This window comes from Mus caroli, unplaced genomic scaffold (genome assembly GCF_978045245.1).
Source record: "Mus caroli unplaced genomic scaffold, Mus_caroli_1 scaffold_8, whole genome shotgun sequence".
NCBI lineage: Eukaryota > Metazoa > Chordata > Mammalia > Rodentia > Muridae > Mus > Mus caroli.
Window position 1 is genome coordinate 114,096,520 of NW_028227263.1, and position 19,911 is coordinate 114,116,430.

The 19,911-nt window shown below is 52.5% G+C and overlaps 1 protein-coding gene across 3 annotated transcripts; it reads left to right on the forward strand.

Annotated features, from left to right (window-relative positions):
- The first annotated feature begins 1,015 nt into the window (after positions 1-1,015).
- On the forward strand, positions 1,016-18,100 carry Hpn (hepsin). 3 transcript variants are annotated; one of them, XM_029479726.2, is made up of 14 exons: positions 1,016-1,187; positions 1,577-1,643; positions 5,736-5,795; positions 7,216-7,393; positions 7,477-7,518; positions 13,086-13,215; positions 13,292-13,414; positions 13,521-13,561; positions 13,805-13,970; positions 14,063-14,253; positions 16,928-17,023; positions 17,181-17,323; positions 17,451-17,615; positions 17,757-18,100. In XM_029479726.2, the coding sequence occupies exons 3-14, from the start codon at positions 5,736-5,738 to the stop codon at positions 17,793-17,795; spliced, it is 1,374 nt and encodes a 457-aa protein (XP_029335586.1). In that variant the 5' UTR covers positions 1,016-1,187; positions 1,577-1,643; the 3' UTR covers positions 17,796-18,100. The 3 variants fall into 3 exon arrangements, with proteins under 3 accessions (XP_029335586.1, XP_021022277.1, XP_021022278.1); XM_021166618.3 differs by having other exon boundaries at positions 7,292-7,393; XM_021166619.3 differs by lacking the exon at positions 5,736-5,795 and having other exon boundaries at positions 7,292-7,393.
- Positions 18,101-19,911: the final 1,811 nt, after the last annotated feature.

The following is a 19,911-nucleotide window of genomic DNA, read 5'->3' on the forward strand; positions in this document are numbered from 1 at the left end:
GACACAGGACAGAGGTGGCTTTGGAATCCACAGGACAGACAACTGTATGTCAGGGTTTTATGGGTCTTGCTATACTCTGAAAGAGTAAAAGGTTTTTTTTTTTGGGGGGGGGGGGGAGATGGAAGGGCAATACACTAAGACAGAGCAAGGATGGATGGAGACAGAGAGAAAGAGATAGGAGCAGAGATAGAAGTACGCAGGAAACCAAAGAGGAAGAGAAGAGCCAGGATCATTGGCCAGGAAGAACCAGTGTGACCCCCGCCTGAGAGAGGCTTCAGGTCCGTGGCTGGAGGAGGTACAGGGCCAGCAGAGAGGGCAAGTGGGTGGCCTGCTGTGTGGGGACAGCTGTCGTGACTCAGATGCCAGCGGGGCCACAGGCAGGTGCAGATGGCCTTCTGGGCTGTTTATCTGGCTCAGGTCTGGGGTCTGACACTAGTGGCCCTTGGCTTCTGGTGGGACCGGATGCACTTGCGTCTAGCTGCTTCCGGCTACTTGGCTGCGGCCTGGGCCTGGGCAACCAGTGCTGCGTTTTCAGGGCCGAGCCCTCATCCCCCTATCAGGACTTTCCGGGCTCCAGAGGTCACTGGGCAGGCAGCACAGCGGCTGCCAAAACAAACCACCCCCGTGACTTGTAGGAAAGTGGCTGGGGGAAGGGCTGGGCCCCCGCTAGGGACAGGAAGGGCTAGAGGCCCATAGCTGTATGAACTGGATCAGTGGAGGGCAGGGGACTGGCATGGTAGAAAAATCGAATGAAGGACCACATTGCTACAAGCATGGTGGACCGGGGACAGCCAGAACTTTCCACCTCATTCCTCCAGTTTGGAATCTTAGCCTTAGGGCCTCTGAGCGCCCCCAAGTTTGTCACAGACACACCTGAGTCCCAGTGGACATGGGAGGCCTGGCTGGTAGCTGAGCCTGCCTGGTCCAACCCCTGCGGGCCCCGCCCCATCAGCCAGGTGGCCTCTGTGGCAGCCTGTCCTGGGGTCCGCCCTTCCCCGCCCCGTCCCCGCCTCCCACCCAGCCCCCTCCTCCTCAGGTGAGGCCGCAGGCTCGGCAGGCCCCACGCTGCTGGCTGCTGCTGCCACCCTTGCCTTCCCGGCTGCCCGCTGCTGTGGGGACAGACACCATGCCCCTGCCCAGGCCCGGAGACTAACCCCAAACCTGCACCATCTCCGGCGAACCCCAGGGTAAGGCACAGAATGCGAAGCCCCTCATCCCCCACCAGTCTGATGCTTAGCAGCCCGTGTAAGAGATCCCAGAAACCCCCAGACTACTCCAGCCTGCTTTCCCTGCTAACTCAGAAATCTGAGGACTCCCCCAAGTTCTCCTCCCTCAAAACCCTCAAGTCCCCTGGAAGTTCAACCTCGCCCGCCTGGCTCTGACCTGCCACTCCAGGTGTCCCCCTGGTGGCTGGTCACACATTGCCACTATTAACCCCCGGCCCAACCTCTGTCTTTGCATGCTCTGGCCCCAGCTCAGGGTCGGCTGTTCACTGGATGGGAGCCTGGGACTGGGGGCGCCAGGACAGAGCCAGGCCAGGCTCCCCCAGGCCATGCCTCCTTGTTCCTGTCCCTAGGTTCCGCCCCAGCCCAACAGGTCAACCTGGGAATCATTAACAAGAGTCCCTGACATGGCGAAGGAGGGTGAGTCCCCCGTCCCTGAACCCCAGCTTCAGCCCTACCTAGCACCCCTCTTCTGTTTCGTCTCCCAGCCTGTACTCAGACCCCTGTCTTGGTGTCCTGTCAGACTCAAGACCACCCGCTCAAAATCCTCGTCTATCTGATTAACTATTAACTGGCCCTTCTGTGTGGCTGTGCCTCCCCGCTCCCCCATATGACCTTCCTAGTGCCTTGCCTCAGTTTCCCCTTAGGTCTCAGGGATTTCTCAGCTAACCAACAACATGTCGTCTTCTGGGGGCTGAGGTGGGGGCTGCTGCTGTTGCCATCTCTGTTAAAGGTGTAGAGCTAGTCAGGTTGCTCTTGCTGTCTTTTACTGTGTGATTCTGGGTAGGCAACTTCACGTCTCTGGGCTTCAGTCCACCTTTCCCTGCAATCAAGTATGGGTGGATACTAATATTCCCTCCATGAGGTGGTTGGGATCGTGGAACACACAGGCAACAGCTTGGGCCTTGGGGCATGAAATACATGTTATAACCCAGAGGTGTTCTGATTCAGGTCAGTCACTGTGGGAGCCCAAGAACCAAGGACCCAAGACCCCTCCAAATCCAGGCATCGTCCTTCTATCTTTTGGCTTTGTGGGCAAAAGAGCAGAAGGGGGACTTTGGACTTGACCTGGACGGATAGAGGAGAGAGACAGAAAAACCACCCCAGGCATGACCGAGACAGCCGCTCACACTCCTTCCCTACCTTGTCTGTACTTGGGGACCAAATGGCTAATCAGGGGCAGTCCCCACCGTACTCCCTGCCACCACCATCCTTCACTGTCCTCTAAGAGTCAGGCTAGCTGATTTCAGTCCTGGGCACTTTCTAGCTGTGTGGCCTTGGACATGACTTATCCTGTCTGGTCATTTGTTTTCTTTGTTAAGTGGAGATGGTCACTGTGCGGGATGGGGGATGGGGAGAACTCCGTGGGAAGCAGTGAAGGTGTGGGCCCAGGGATAAGCACCGGCGTCTAGGCTCCTAGAGTTCAGTGTCTGCTTATAACAATTCAAACTCTAGAGATGAGCTGTGGGCCTCTGTGAACCGGGCTCCCCTCACCTTGTGCTAAGTGGTTGTCAGGTGATGGGCAGAGCCTGGCCCCTTTGGGACAGTTTATATTTTCCTGTGGAGTTGATTGACAAGAGGTATCAGGGCTGGGGTCTATGAGACAGGGAAGGGAAGGAGTATCTGGATGGAGAGTGATGAAGAAGACACAGAGCATGGTCCCTGCATCCCTAGGCAGCTCTCTGTGCTGGGTGAGGGCAGCCCTGGGAAAGGTGACGGGCTGGAGATGACAGCTCCATTCTCATCAACTGTGGCATGGATTGAAGGGATTCAAAGGACAATAAAGTGGGTGGTGTGAGAGCCCAAGAGCCTCTGCTGCAGCTGCTGATTGTGTTTGTGAGACCATGATGGCTGTGGAAGTGTGCAACACTCTGGGCTCCCTGTACTGCTGCTGGGGTCCTGGAATTAGAAGGAGTGATCAGGGATGAAGGAGGGAAGAAGGAGGCCATGCCAAGCAGGGGAAGATGGGGCAGGGTGCTCAGGGTAGATGTTTGATGGAGATGGTGCCTGTGGCTGACCCACCTCAGAAGTGTTCTTGGCAGAGTGGGCTCTCTCCACAAGGTAGTACTAGAGGTTGCTCTAAACCTTGTTCTTTTTCTTTTACTCCTGAAATAATGAGGATCAAAGCCAGGCCCATATACATGCTAGGCAAGAGCCCTACCACTGAGCCATGTCCCCAGCCCCTCACTGGGGTATTCTAGGCAAGGGTTCTACTACTGAACCATGCCCAAGCTCCTAACTGTGGGATTCTAGGCAGGGACTATCACTGAGCCACGCCCCTAGCCCCTCGCTGGGGGAGTCTAGGCAGGGGCTCTACCACTGAGCCACACCTCCAGCCCCTCACTGGGGGATTCTAGGCTCTACCACTGAGTCATGTCCTTAGCCTTCTTTTCTTCTTTTTTTCTTCTTTTGTTTTGATACTTAGTCTCACTAAGAAGCTCAGGCTGGCCTCAAAGTTAACAATCCTTCTGCCTCAGCCTCCTGAGAAGCTGTAATGACAAGCTTCTAATCAGCACTTTGTGAGTTTTGTGGCTTAATCTGTGGAAGTTGTTTTAGGTGTTTGCTAATGACCAATGTGTATCTGAGAATTAGAAGAGACCTATATGGTCTCTAAAAGTCATGCTTATTCTGATGGGGGCTGGAAATGCTGGGCCTGGGTACCACAGAGGCCTAGGGGAATGTTCCTCATAGAGAAAGGACCACTGGGGTTCACATTTACAGTTCCCAGGTTTCTGTGTAAAGGGGCCACCAGGGAGATGAGCCAAAATGGTATTAAGTACACACAATGGACGGTGGGGCTTGGAGCTGGCCAGCCAGAGCAGGAAGTGATGAGCAGATAAAGGGAGGTCCTGGGCTGAAGGCTCCTAAGACAGCTGCCTCTGTGTGGAGGAGTGGAAGTCCCAGGATGAGGGCTTCTGAGGGCAGGGCAGAAAACCTAGGGATGAGGGGGATGAAACAGGACTGCTATGGAGAGAGGAGGAGGGCTTGGGGATGAGGGGGATGAGATGGACTGCTGTGGGGTGGGGAGGAGGGCTTGGGGATGAAGGGAATGAGATAGGACTGCTGTGGGGAGGGGAGGAGAGCCTGGGGATGAGGGGTTGATACAGGACTGCTGTGGGGAGAGGAGGAAGGCCTGGGGATATGGGGTTGACACAGGACTGCTATGGGGAAGGGAGGAGGGCCTGGGGATGAGGGGAATGAGATGGACTGCTGTGGAGAGGGGAGGAGGGACTGAGAAGGAGAGGGATAAGGTAAGACTGCTGGGTGAGGGAAGGAGGGCCTGGGAATGAGGGAAATGTGGTGGACTGCTATGGGGAAGGGAAGAGGGCCTGGGAACGAGACAGGGCTACTACAGGAAGGAGAAGAGGACCTGGGGATGAGAGGCTGACACAGGACTGTTGTGGGGATGGGAGGAGGGCCTGGGGATGAGGGGCTAACACAGGACTGCTGTGGGGAAGGGAGGAGGAGGGACAGGCTTGGGACAGCAGATGTGTTGAATGCAAAGGGGGAAGTGTGTAGAGGCTGCAGGAGCCCCGGGGCCTAGTGTGGTGCTCCGGGCTTGGTGCTAAGGTATCAGGAGTGCCCAGTTTTCAGGCTACTGAGCTATTTTCCTCTGTAAGTGACACTTTGTCTTAACCCACTAACAGAAACTGCCCTGGCAAGATCCTGAACCACTCCCTGCTCTCCTCCTAATGCTGATTTGGTACTGTGACCACTAGCCATGCTCTGAGGGACCTGGGTGAGAGGGCTGGGTTCTTGCAGCCTCCGGGGTACTTTGCAGAAGGTTGGGGTCAGCACAAGGCTTTCTTAGCGGTTGTATTCAGGTGCTAGGATTTCTGGTCCACCGGGGAGGACATCCCCTTCTCTCTAAGCTACTCCTGCCACGCCTCCCATGGCCTCCCCCAGGTCTTGGCACTGCCACAGTTTGGTGTTGTCGCCCTCTAACAGAACATCCTTAGTCTTGCCTGCTAGTCTTAGCCGTGCAGTTCCTCCGACGTGTGGCTCTGCCCCTTGTCATCTCTGTTTGCTGGTCTCAGATAATCTCTTCCTGGGGAATTTCCCCCTTTCCTTCAGAAGCCTCACTTGATGCCTAACCCTACATTGCTTAAAGGGCAGATGGCATAGAGCTTTATCATACTGACACACTGAGGCTCAGAGAGACAGTGACAGTTGCCCATAGCCTCACAGCAAGAATGGCTTATCAGTGTTTATCGAGGACCTGCTGTGTGCCAGGCACACTGGCACAACAAGAGGCCGTTTGGTTTCTTGGGCAACTACTTTGGAACCTGGATCTCAGTGTGCCCGGGGTTCAGGACATGGCCGCAGGCCGAGTCACTGGAGATTCGTGACGTGATCTCTCAGAGCCGTGAGAAAAGGGAACCGTGATGTGGGTCGGAGCTAGAGACGACGCTGGGCACATGGCAGGTGGCACAGGGTTTGGGTATGAGGATGTATTTAAAGAACTCAAAAGTCATTTAAAAAGTGAGTGCTAGGTGCATGCTCATTTAACAGATGAGGAACCTGGGGCTCACAGAGGAGGTTCCACTTGTTCAAGACCCCAGCCTGGAAAGGGTAAGGCTGCTATTTTATATTTTATCCTTTCTTTGTATATTTTTAATTTTCTATATGTGTGTGTACATGTGCCCATGTGTATGAGTATGTGTATGTGTGTGTATGTGGGGTGTGTGTGTGTGTACATGTGTGTATGAGAATGTGTATATATGTGTGCACGCACATGCCTGTGAGCATATGTGTGTGTATATACATGTGGATGTGCATGTTCACATGTGTGTATGGGTATGGATGTGGGTGTGTTTGTGCACGCACATGTATGCATATGAATACGTACGTGTGCCTGTGTGGATACTGGTGTACACATTGAGGACGGCATGAAGAATCTTGTGTGTCCTGCCCTATCACTCTCTGTGTATTCCCCTGATCTGGGGTCTCTCACTGAGCCTGCAGCTGGGCTGATGGCCAGGGAGCCCCAATGACCCTCTTGTCTGCCCACCCCAACAGTGCAGGGCTTACAGACCTGATCCACCCCACCTGGCCTTTTACACAGTGCTGAGAACCTATCTCTGGATCCCACACTTGCCCAGCAAGTGCTCTTACCCATGGAGCCATCTCTCCAAGGCCACTATTTCAGAGTGGGGTTGCCCCCGCATAGTGCGATGCCTGGCATTGTAGCACTTAGGAAGCAGAGGCTAGCCTGAGTATCATAGGGAGACCTTGTCTAGGCTAGTGGTGGTGCATGTCTTTAATCCCAGCACTCTGGAGGCAGGGGCCATTGGATTTCTGAGTTGGAGGCCAGCCTGGTCTACAGAGAGAGTTCCAGGACAGCCAGGGCTATACAGAGAAACCCTGTTTTGAAAAACCAAAACCAAACCAGACCAAAATACAGGCAGATATGGTGACACGTGGCTGCCATCCCAGCACTAAGGGAGGCAGGCAGGCAAACTCTCACTAGTTTGAGGCTAGCTTGTACTATATGATATGTTTGATGCCAGCATTATTAGGTAGTAAGACCTCATCTCAAAATACAAACCAAAAAAAAAAAAAATCAAACCAAAAAAAACTTGGGTTCTCAAACTCCCAGATACAAATTTGATCTTGGAACTGGGTCTTGTGAGAAAGAGGATCAGGTCTTGGGGTTACCAAGAGGGTAAAGATCAGAGGTCACAGGCACCTTAAAGTTGTAAGAACTTCTGGAAAGGTTATCAGAAGAGAGGATCTGGGGACAGGCTGGCCGGAAGCAACAAGGGAAATCCAGAAGTGCCTTGTCATCGGAAAGGAGTGGCCGCCAGCACTGGGGGGGGGGGGAGCAGGAGGCCTGGCCATGCCCCTTCCCAGCTGGAACCCTTAGGGAGCCAGACACCTGGCAGTCCACAGGACAGGAGAGAGACAGCCCTGCCAGCTGCCCAGCCTTGGGAAATGGGGCTTGAGGTGCCACAGGCCCAGGCCTGATTAAAAACCCTGCATTCCCGGGTAGGGGACTGGCCCAGTGCCCAACCCTTGCTGTGCTGAGGACCAACCTGGCAGTGGCCCCAGCTTGGTGTCTGTTGCAGGTGGCCGGACTGCAGCATGCTGCTCCAGACCCAAGGTGGCAGCTCTCACTGTGGGTACCCTGCTGTTCCTGACAGGCATTGGGGCCGCATCCTGGGCCATTGGTGAGAAAAGACACCCCCCTCCCCAAGCTCCTGAGGCCTCCCCTACCCCAGGGTTACAACCGCCTGTTCTCCCCTCTCCACAGTGACCATCCTACTGCAGAGCGACCAGGAGCCACTGTACCAAGGTGAGTAGAGCAAGCCTGCATCCCTAGGGTGTCCCAGAGGAGAAGCACAATGAGGAATGCAAAGCACTCTTGGGACTGATAACTGTTTCTACTCAATGTCTCTCATGCTGTTTGAGCCAGAATTTTGTCTGCAGCTCAGGCTGGCTTAGAACTCACTCAAGCTGGCCTCAGATTTGTGGCAATCCTCCTGCCTCAGCTTCCCAATGAGAGGATTGCAGGCATGAAGCAACGTGCCCAAGTGAGAGGCTGTAGTCTAAGTGACTCGGGAGACTCCCATCCAAGAGGTATAGATCTGACCTGGCTTAGCTTTTGAGGTCTACCTCTGAAGGGTATGATTGCTATCCAACCCCTAGACAAGGCAGCAACGAGTATCCTATAGATATTTTTTCAGTTTTATTTTTGAGATAAGGTCTCATGCAACCCAGGCTGGCCTCAAACTTGAACCTCCTGATCCTCCAACCTCCACCTTCCAAGTCCTAGGATTAGTGCATCACCACACCTAGCTGAAACACACATATAGACATACATATACATATGTATATATACATGTATATACATATGTACATACACATACATATAATAATATACATATTGCGTAACACACACATATAATATGTCATGGGATGTAGTCAAACACATTCCAGGGTGACAGGATGAACTCCCAGCTCTGAGAACCTGGTAGTTTCTATCTGCCCTATATACCAATGTGGGACATGAAGACCAGAGAATCACTGGCCCGTAATGATGGAGCCTGGAACAGCTCTCAGAGTTTGTGGACATGTTTGCAGCACATGGAAGATGCAGCCACAGGAACACAGAGGCAGGGGTCACATGTGAAAGGAAGGACTGAGTCTTCCCCGGTGCCGCTCCAAGCTGCTGCTCTGTGACCCAGGGCAGCAGAAGGGGGTGGTGATGGAGGGGTGGAGCATGCTTTTTCAAAGAAATGGGATTACAGATTTGAAACCGTTGGCACTGGACTCAGTCATCCAGACTGAACTTAGAAACGCTGACCTCTGGCCGGGGACCAGCCTCGAGACTTGATGGTATTGGTACATTAAGTTCTACAACAGTCCATTTTCATGTAGCAGGAGGGCACGGATGGGGCAAGGGTCAGCATGGTAGCACACACGTCTTCATTCTTGGGAGACTGAGGCAGGAAGATTCTGAGTTTGAAGATAGCCTGGGCTACACAGTGAGACTCTGACTCTTATCAGGTCATCCAGGTGGTAGCTGTGTGTATCGCCTGCACAGTTCTTGGTCAGGAAACTGCTGAATTCATTGCTGTAGTGAAAGCTAATATCTCAGGCCTAGCTGCAGGCTAAGGCTGTTATCATCTTAGTGTATGCAACAGGGGAAACTGAGGCACTGTGGAGTAGACGGGCTTGCCCAGGAGCACAGGACAGTAAATGACAGAACAAGGAGATCAGTAGGCTCTATCATTTCACATGGCGCCAACCCTAAAGACTCTTAGGATAGGATCCTGTCTGACTGACAGTTCATCTTGGCTTGCTGATCTGTCTCTCTGGACTCTAGTCTCAGGGCTTCCGCCTGCTCCCTAATACCCTGTCCCTCCAGTGTCTTCAGTATCTTCGAATTCATCCTCACCCTTTGATGATAGAACTCAGGGTCTTGCTCATGCTTAGCTGCCTAGCAGGTATGCTACAGCTGAGCCACGCCCCCAGCCCCTCACTGGGGGATTCTAGGCAGGTACTCTACCACTGAGCCACGCCCCCAGCCCCTCACTGGGGGATTCTAGGCAGGGGCTCTACCACTGAGCCACGCCCCCAGCTCCTCACTGGGGGATTCCAGGCAGGGGCTCTACCACTGAGCCACGCCCCCAGCTCCTCACTGGGGGATTCCAGGCAGGGGCTCTACCACTGAGCCACGCCCCCAGCTCCTCACTGGGGGATTCCAGGCAGGTGCTCTACCACTGAGCCACGCCCCCAGCCCCTCACTGGGGGATTCTAGGCAGGGGCTCTACCACTGAGCCACGCCCCCAGCCCCTCACTGGGGGATTCTAGGCAGGGGCTCTACCACTGAGCCACGCCCCCAGCCCCTCACTGGGGGATTCTAGGCAGGGGCTCTACCACTGAGCCACGCCCCCAGCCCCTCACTGGGGGATTCTAGGCAGGGGCTCTACCACTGAGCCACGCCCCCAGCCCCTCACTGGGGGATTCTAGGCAGGGGCTCTACCACTGAGCCACGCCCCCAGCCCCTCACTGGGGGATTCTAGGCAGGGGCTCTACCACTGAGTCACACCTCCAGCCCCTCACTAGGGGAGTCTAGGCAGGGGCTCTATCACCTAGCCATGCCCACCCTTAGCCCCTCAGTGCCTGTACCCTGCCAGCTGAACTTTCTAGAATACTGAGATATGATGGCACAGACAAGAAAACACAACCCTGACTGAATCCTGACTTTATTTTGTTCTGGGAATGAGATACCTCTAAATATATCTGAGAGTTTGGGAGCACACCTGGTGGTGTGCAGCACACCAGAAGAAAGGCTTTAAAAAAAAAAAAAAAACAGCACGGAACGTGGCTTTCAAATAAAGTGGGCTTGGGGTGCACAGCAGTGACAGGCAGCTACTTGGAAAGGTGAAGCAAGAAAGTTGTAAGTTCCAGTCTTGGCTACCAAGTGAGACCCTTGTCTCCCTAAAGCCAGAAACACACAGGAAGGAAGGAAGGAAGGAAGGAAGGAAGGAAGGAAGGAAGGAAGGAAGGAAGGAAGGAAGGAAGGAAGCAAGCAAGCAAGCAAGCAAGCAAGCAAGCAAGCATTTGATGTCCCCATCCCCAGTTCCAGTATCTTTCCAATACAACCCCCCCAAAAAAAATTCCTAATATGTTGGAAATCTCTTGATCAGTTAGGAATGCTGCCCACTGACTCCCAGTTGCTGTCCTTGTCTTGATCCTGGGCGTTCAGGGGATGGTGAGCAGCACTCAGTGAGAGGTGTCAGGCAGTTCTCAGTGAACCCCAGAACTGGAGGCCGTTTTTATAGCAAGCTGTCTAGCAACTTTTAGAGTCTTGCTGTGGATGAGTCTGTGCTGGCCAAAGAAAGGAAAACCTAAGCAGAGGATGTGGAAGCCAGCAGGCAGTCTGAATTCAAATCCTGCTTGGCCGGATGTTAGCTGTCTGAGCTGAACAGGTGTATCCTGTGATGTTTAGCCTGTGATGTGCATTTAATTTTATTTTTTTTTAATTGGTGCTAGGGATTGGACCAAAGGTCTTATGCATGCATGCAGGCACTCTACCACTGACCTACACCCTCAGCCTTTTGCTGGGGGATTCTAGGCAGGGGCTCTACCACAGAGCCATGCTCTCAGCCCCTCACTGGGGGATTCTAGGCAGGGGCTTTATCTCTGGGCCACAACCACAGCTCCTCGCTGGGGAATTCTAGGCAGATGATCTACTTACTGCTGCGTAAAGATATCAGCTCCCCCTTTTTATTTACATTTCACTGTGAGACCCTTTTCTCTAAGTTACTTAGGCTGGCCTTGAACTCACTCCAAAGACCAGGTAGGCTTGGACTTGTGGTCTGCTAGCCTCAGCTTCCTAAGTAGGTGAGAAGGTAGGCCAGTGCCACTGGGCCTAGTAATGTTCTCCTACGAAATATTCCCAGAATCCAGCTTTCTTCCCTGTGCTGCCCCCTGCTGGCCCAGCCTCTGTCCCTGTCACATCGAGGTCATAGTCTGAACTCTAGTTCTTCTTGCCCTACAGTCTGCCCCTACCAGCAGCCAGAAGGAACTTATACATTCCCCCAATCAGGTCAGTGTGTGACCCCTTCCCCGAGCTGAGTCCTGGTCCCTGGTCCAGCTACAAGCCAACTCTGCCAACCTCTACCTCCTGGCTGCTCCTCACCCAACTCCCTGCCTCAGCCTTCAGATCTCCACTTCCTGTTCCTTAGTTCCCCTGGCCTAGTTCTCGGTTCCCTCTCAGATCTCAGCATCCTTCTCACCTCCTTCGTTTCTTTCTCCTAGCTGCTCATGCGGCACATTCCCAGCGAAGCTGTCCTTGCCTGCCCACTTACAGCAAAGTGCAACGCCACCCCCACATACCAGCTTCTCCCTTCTGTCAGCCTCCATATCTCCACGGCCCCTTCTGCTGTGGCACAGGACACGCTTCCGTTATTTGTCCTGCTCATTATCTGTCTCCCCTCCTGGGCTTTGCACTCCACACAAGGAGAAATGCTGTGATTTTTGTCTACAGCCTAAAATAGGAACCAGTGTGTTCAAAGTTAGTTGGTAAATAGAAAGAAATGCCCCTACGGGCTTTGCCCTGACTCAGGTGTGAACAGGGCTTCTCTGACTTTATGGGGACAAATGGAGGACCAGGGAGCATTGGTTAACCACACAGACTGTCCCAGCCATTCTCAGACAGAACCACTGCTGCAAGCTAGCCTTCTGATACAACCCAGTCCTACATTTTGCCCCCTCTCTCCCTCTTTTCCCCATCTCTTCCTCCCTTTTTTTTCTCTCCCTCCATTCCATTCTTCTCTCCTGAGACATAACGCAGCCTCGATTGACCTCATTCTCATGAGCCTCCTGCCTCAGTCTCCGGAGTGCTGGGATGCTTTCACACCTGACTCTTGTCAGTTTCTTTATGATGTATTGGCTGGGTGACTTTTGTTTTGATTTTTGAAACGGGGTAGCCTTGACTGGCTTTGAATTGGATACGAAGCCCACTCTGGCCTCAAACCTGCAGTACCTTTTCTGCCTTAGCCTCCCAAGTGCTGGGACAGTAGAAGCCACCCCACCTAGCTAAGGTGATTCTGGAATCTAGAATCACTGTCTGACTCCATCTCCCAGGTTTTGCTTTGGTGACAGAAGAGCCTGGGTTCTCCACCTTTCCTCCTCTTCCTCCTCTCCATTGTCATCATCATCATCATTAATCGAGACAGGTTTCTCTTTTGTAGCTCTGGCAGTTCTGGAACTCGTTCTGTAGACCAGGCTAGTCTTGAACTCACAGAGATCTTGCCTCCACCTCCTGAGGGATGGAATTAAAGGCGTGCACACCACCATCCCCAGGCTAAAATGTGTAGCCCAGGAGACTCACGAACTCATGATTCTCCCGCCAATGCCTCCTTTGGCAAATTCTAGGCACATGTGCCACAACAAGACGCCCTCCTCCTCTTTTGATAGGGAGCTTGAACTGTTCTTGAACTCGTGATTCTGTTTTCATCCTCTAAGTGCTAGGATTACGTACTTCATTTCTGCCATGCCCCTTCTAACCTTTCTTTTCTCCATGTCATATTTATTTAAACGTTTTAGTGACCTGGTGAATTAGCTAAGAGTTTCTGACCCCTGCTCCCCCCACCAGTGGTTCCCCAAGCCTGACTGCACCCAGATAGGATCTCTGGACTTGATCAGCCACAGTGAATACCCTGCACAGACTTCCTCTCCCAAGTCAGATGAAGTGAAGTCAAGATCCTGCAACTCGGCTATCCCAGTTGGGGAGAGATACGCACTAGTATAATCCAACCTAGTAGTGGCTGCAGATACCACCTATGGGCCATGAGGGCCTCAGGCAGCCAAGGAAACTCGTGACCCAGGTCCGGCTTTGTCACCCTGCAGTGCAGCTCAGTCCAGGGGACTCACGGCTTGCAGTGTTTGACAAGACAGAGGGAACATGGAGGCTACTGTGCTCCTCACGCTCCAACGCCAGGGTGGCAGGGCTCGGCTGTGAGGAGATGGGCTTTCTCAGGTACCCGGGTGGACCTTGGGGGTAGAGAGGGGGATGGAATCGGGCCAGAGGTGGCTCTGACCCGAGCCCCGCGCAGGGCTCTGGCGCACTCGGAGCTGGATGTGCGCACTGCGGGCGCCAACGGCACATCGGGCTTCTTTTGCGTGGACGAGGGCGGACTGCCTCTGGCTCAGAGGTTGCTGGATGTCATCTCTGTATGGTAAGCAGGGCGGCTGCGGGTGGAAATGGCAGGTCTCCAAATATCATTCTAACTGGTCCCCTGATTTGTCTTTCTGTCGCCACCCCTCTCCTGTGTCTTCTCATAGTGACTGTCCTAGAGGCCGATTCCTGACTGCCACCTGCCAAGGTGAGAGCGTGGGGGTTGGATACAGGGGGCGCTGGGGAGGGTACATATCTTTCTCTACATGCAGCCCAAGACTTGAGTTCTGGGACCCCAGGGTGGAGTGTGTCCCCACAAACTGCCCTGGATCTCCACATGTCATGTCCCCTTGAACAACCCCGCGGTTGAGGGAGAGCCTTGTTCCCACAAACTGCTGGAGCAGGGTGGTATCTCCTCTCATTCTAAACCTTCCTTGTCACCTCTCCACAGACTGTGGCCGCAGGAAGCTGCCGGTGGACCGCATTGTGGGGGGCCAGGACAGCAGCCTGGGAAGGTGGCCGTGGCAGGTCAGCCTGCGTTATGACGGGACCCACCTCTGTGGGGGGTCCCTGCTGTCTGGGGACTGGGTGCTGACTGCTGCACATTGCTTTCCAGAGTGAGTTTTTCCCCACAGTGCCACCTGGGGTAGGGCAGGAGAGAGGTCTGCAGAGGCTGAGCCCAGGGACTTCTTCCTTCTGTCCCCGGCAGGCGGAACCGGGTCCTGTCTCGGTGGCGGGTATTTGCTGGTGCTGTAGCCCGGACCTCACCCCATGCTGTGCAACTGGGGGTTCAGGCTGTGATCTATCATGGGGGCTACCTTCCCTTTCGAGACCCTACTATCGACGAAAACAGCAATGACATTGCCCTGGTCCACCTCTCTAGCTCCCTGCCTCTCACAGGTAAGCCTGGAGGTCTAGCCTCAGCTTAAGGACTCCAGAGACTTAGGGATCAAAGAAGGGGCCTGTGAAGCAAAGTAGATCCATCTTCAGGTTTCCCTGACAATGGCGATAGCAGACCCACCGTTAGGGAGCACAAACTGAATATTAGCCATGGATGCTAGATAGCACGGCTGACAGTCACACACAACCATCTGAGCCTTCCTAAAGGAAGTCAGTCAGTCACTGTGTGATCCAGCGATCCCTTTCCTATAAACAAGAGAAGAAATACAGACGATCACATGGAAAACCAGTGCTCAGATGCTCTTCATAGAACATTTAGTCACGGTAACCTGGGCATGAAGCCTGGAATCCCAGCACTCAGGGGTGAGGAAGAGGCAGGAGGAATGGGCTCAAGGCTAGCCTTGACCACATAGTGAGTTTGAGGCTAACCTAGGCTACACAAGATACTCTAAGTAAATAAATGAGAGGAGTTAGGAGGAGTGGAGATGTTGCAAACACATAAAGAATCTGAGGTTTCTTCTGGGGAGACAGAATGTTCTGCAGTAGAACACAGTGACGGTCGTGCCAACCAGGGAACATGCCAAAGCCATAAATTCACGCATACGCTTTAACATGGAGAATTATAAGATACGTGAATTACAGTTGTGTAAAGCTGCAGTTATATACCTCAGGTAGGCTAAACCCCTCCAAAACCATGCAGAGGAGAGGCTGTATGTAGAGATGTCTCAGTGGTTAACAGCACTTGCTGTCCTTACAGAGGACCTTCATTCAGTTCTAACACCCACATCAAGCCACTCACAACTGTCTCCAGGGAATCCAACCCTCCTTTCTGGACTTCACAGGCAGGCACACACATATGCACACACACACACACACACACACATACACACACACACATGTGAATAAAAATAAATGTTAAATATGGAGGGGCTGGAGAGATGACTCAGTGGTTAAGGGTGTTAGCTGCTCTTCCAAAGGACCCAAGTTCAGTCCCTAACACCCATGTGGCAGCTCACAACTGCCTGTAACTCAGTTCCAGAGAATTCAGTTCCCTCACACAAGCATACATGTAGGTAAAACATCAATTAATACACATGAAATGAAGATAATTAATTTTTTTTTTAAAAAAGGTGCCAGGTGTAGCACATGCCTGTCACCTAAGCACTGAGGGAGGTTGAGGCAGAAAGACTCTGAGGCCAGCCTGGGCTGTGTTGAAAGACCCTTTTCACAAAATACCCACAATAAATAACTGCATCAATAATAGCAAGCTTACATATGTGTTGCATGAAACCATTTTGGTCAAAGAGAATTTATATGACTGTGGTCCCTATGAGACAAAATGGCCTTGTGACATCAGAATCTTAATTTGCATGAAGGACACTCTTAGGATCTTCACGCAATGATGACTCATCTGAGGACACGTTTCTCAGAGCGTCTGCTCGTTGCTAAGTGACTGTGCGCTTTCGTCGGCCTTGGTGTGTCCCGTGTCTGGACTCACCTCGTCCTCCCACAGTCCTCAGAGTGGCCTCTCTTACTGATTATTCTCATTATTCCCTCAAGTGCTTCCTGCTTTCAACGCAGCATCTGCTTCTCACCACGGCTTCTGCGGGGAAATTATGTTGTGTGTATGCTTGGTTTTCTTTTTTTTTTTTTTTTTTTTTTTTGCTTTTCGAGACAGGGTTTCTCTGTGTAGCCCTGGCTGTCCTGGAGCTCACTTTGTAGACCAGGCTGGCCTCGAACTCAGAAATCCGCCTGCCTCTGCCTCCCGAGTGCTGGGATTAAAGGCGTGCGCCACCCCGCCCGGCTCCTTGGTTTTCTTTTGATGCTGGGGACCAACCCCGGGACCTTGTGTACTGTGGGCAAGGACTCCAATACTGGGCTATAACCTCAGCTTGCGGCATGATTATTGTTTTGCACTGGGGTTGTATGGAGGGTGAGGTGACATTTTCCATCAGGGAGACAGTTCCATCAGTGAGGAGCTGCCAGGATTGTTTGCTATGCACTGCTCAATGACAGTCCATCTCAGTGGAGGCCTGTGTGTTTATTGTTATGTTTAATATGATTTTATATTTAATATAATTAATTTATTTTATGTGCATTAGTGTTTTGCTTGCATGTATGTCTGTGTGAGGAGGTCTGATCCTGGAGTTATAGATAGCTATGAGCTGTCACATGGGTGCTAGGAATTAAACCCGGGTCATTTGGAAGAACAGCCAGTGCTCTTAATCGGCCGAGCCATCTCTCCAGCCCCCCATGTGTTTATTATTGCAGTTTTCTGATAGGTGGAAATCAAGGGTCTCAAGAGCAGGGTGTGCTTTCCTGTTTCCTGCCTCTGGGCTGGAGAAAGCCTCATGACTATGGTTAAGAGCCCAAACTTGGGGAATTAAACTAACTTAGGTTTCAATTCTCCTTATGTTATTGTGTCTATGAAACTTTGGACAGGTGACTTGGCCTCTTGTCCCTCCTGATGCAAAGGTCAATCCCAGTTCTCTAGGATGACTGGGGATGAAAGAAAAAGATTTGGGGAAATGGTGTATACATTGGAAGATGAAGATTCCATCCTGGTAGTGATAGGGTGTGCTGGGGTTGTGTGGAGGGTGAGGTGGCTGGATAGCTGTGTCCCATGAAGAACAGACTGGCTAGTGAGAACTGAACTGTATGCTCTCTCTCACAGAATACATCCAGCCAGTGTGTCTCCCTGCTGCGGGACAGGCCCTGGTGGATGGCAAGGTCTGTACTGTGACCGGCTGGGGTAACACACAGTTCTATGGTGAGTTCCAAGCAATACCAGCCAACACCACTAGGAGGGGCTGAATCTGCTCTGGGGGAGGTTCGGTGGACCTCAAAGAGACCCCCAGGCCATGGAGTGGGAACCAGGAGAGAGGGCTTGTTTCCTAATTCTGGTCACCTTACCCATGTCCCCTTAGGCCAACAGGCTATGGTGCTCCAAGAGGCCCGGGTTCCCATCATAAGCAATGAAGTTTGCAACAGCCCCGACTTCTACGGGAATCAGATCAAACCCAAGATGTTCTGTGCTGGCTATCCTGAGGGTGGCATTGATGCATGCCAGGTGAGGGACACAGTGTGCAGCCCCCAGGCCTAACACTGTAGAGAAGGAGCTGGAGTAATGGGAACAGAAGCTCCCCACTGGAGTCATGGCGGTCTCTAGACAGGTTGTCCCATCCCCCCATCACCAGGGCGACAGTGGAGGCCCCTTTGTGTGTGAAGACAACATCTCTGGGACATCAAGGTGGCGGCTATGTGGCATTGTAAGCTGGGGTACGGGCTGTGCTTTGGCCCGGAAGCCAGGAGTGTACACCAAAGTCACTGACTTCCGGGAGTGGATCTTCAAGGCCATAAAGGTGTGTTGCTATGGCGGGGGACTGTTTGGGGCCCTAATAAGGAAAAGTAAGAGGGTACTCTGGAGAACAGGTGGATTCCCATAGGCTTCTGGGGATGGGACAAGCGTCTGAGACCTTGGAAGCCTGTGGCTCTTTCCCTAGACTCACTCCGAAGCCAGTGGCATGGTGACTCAGCCCTGATCTGGCCTCATCTCGCTGCTCCGTGCTGCACCAGCATCCAGAGTTAGAGTTGGTCTGGTGGCTCCAGCCCCACGTGGTAGGCTCCAGAATGGGCCTCACATGGAACGGTTTCCTGCTCAGATCCAGTCCACGGGTCCAAGGATGCTGGATCCAAGGACTTCTCTTCCACAGTGGCCGGCCCACTCAATCCCAGGGCCATTGGCCTCACTCTCCCACCCCATGTAAATATTACTCTGTCCTCTGGGGGGCGCTCTAGGGACCCCTTGTGCAGATGCTCTTTAAATAATAAAGGTGGTTTTGATTAATGGGTCTCTGCGTCTACAAACGGAAGCAGCGGTGTGGACATTTTGAGAGTAGCAGAGAGGACTGAAGGCCTAACACAAATCAAAAAGGGATTGTGACCCTCCCAGTCCCTACCCGTTTGAGAAAACATTTAAGCCGATCCTGGTGGCTGAGTCCTGTAGTTCCAACACTTGGGAGGATCTTCACGAGTGAAAAGCTATCCTGGGCTACGTAGTGAGTTCCAGGCAGGCCAGCCTTGGCTACAGAGTGAGACCCTATCTCAAAAAATAAAAGGAGGGGGGGGGCTAAAATGCCCGAAAGAATCTGACTTTAGGATTGCTCAACCCAACAACTCTCAAATTTCCTTCACTCTGCTAGCTTTCTGCAGACTTTCCCATAACCAGAAGAAACGCGTCCCATTTCTACATAAGTGAGGGTATGTGCAGTGGATCAAGTTCATGATGCACTCCTTTTATGAGAACACAAGAAAGAGCAGGGGGGAAAAAAGCCTGGGGAGGCCTAGCTCTGGGTCAGAATTGGTCGTGTGAACTTGTTGGATTTCCCTGTACCCAAAGTGGTACCTGGGGCTGAGGGCTGGGGGCTGAGGACTGGGGGCTGGGGACGCGGGCTGAGTCTTCAGGATCCACATGAGCTGTGTGTGGGAGACTCTTCATAAAAAAATGAGGCGCTGTTTCCAGAGAAAGTGGACGTCAGTGTTCGAAGGACAATAAATATGTCCGCTTATGGGCAACAACCTTGTGGGGCAGAGAGGGGTGAGTGGCAAGCCTTGTAAGTGCAGCTTGAAGGGCCGGCCCTCAGAGACCCACCCGTTCCTGCTCTTCCCCTGCCTGCATCTGCAGATCTCTGGAGCAGTGTAGATGGCCACCAGGGGGAGCTGCAGCCCTGGCGCTTGAGAACTTGAGGCTCTTCCCAGACAGGCTGAAAAAGGCCGGCTCAGCAGGACAAAATGCTCAACCTATGCTACTTCTCAAGATTTTAAACATTTCTAAATTTATTTTTGCTGTTTTTTTTTCTTGTTGGGGGGGGCTTTTCTTTTTTTTGAGACAGTGTCTCACTATGTAGCCCTGGCTTTCCTGGAACTCACTGTGAAGATCAAGTTTCCTTTGAACTCACAGACATCCATTTGACTCTGCCTCCCAAGTGCTAGGATTAAGGGCTTTGTCACCCTCATTCAGCCTTTTGGGGGGATTTGGTGGGTAGGAACCCTAACTGGTCTGGAACTCTATGTCACCCAGGCTGCCCTTCAGTGTGTGACAAACCAGCCTCAGCTTTGCCAGTGTGGGTTCCCAGCCTTACCACTGCCAGCTTAAGATCTTAACTGATAAATGTTAGAATACCACACAGCCTGTTAGCCGCAAATAGAAATATCTTCAAAAACACCCTGGAGGGACTCCCAGTCCATTTGTCTGGGAAACATTCTAGCCATGACCACCTGATCCCCCACAGCCTTAGTAAAGTCGATCTTCAACGCTGTATTGCCTGCAAAGAGCCTCCCAGTCCTGCATGTCACTCACAGAACACCGATCCACCACTGCCCCTCAGGGTTTTCCAACATTATCTCGTCTGTGGCATTTTGGCGGGTCAATCAAACGTTGGCTTGCCAAAAATGCACAAGACTCCCCTAGCATGCTCAAAGTCCTGGGTTTGAATCCAAGCAACATACACAACTGTATACAGAGTTGGAGGGAGGCAACCATAAATGTCCCCTTCATAATTGTCAGCTGAAAAAAAGGCACCATTCCTGTGTTTTAGAAAGGCGGGGCCTCTCCAGGTGCATGATGCCCTGTGAAGGGTTTGAACAGATTTGTTTTGG

Bases quoted from the DNA above. Each gene is read 5' to 3' on its own strand.
- Hpn (XM_029479726.2), top strand. From the start codon at position 5,736: ATGAGGAACCTGGGGCTCACAGAGGAGGTTCCACTTGTTCAAGACCCC. The intron at 17,024-17,180 runs GTGAGTTCCAAG...ATGTCCCCTTAG, and splicing joins GGGTAACACACAGTTCTATG to GCCAACAGGCTATGGTGCTC. The intron at 17,616-17,756 runs GTGTGTTGCTAT...CTCTTTCCCTAG, and splicing joins GGATCTTCAAGGCCATAAAG to ACTCACTCCGAAGCCAGTGG.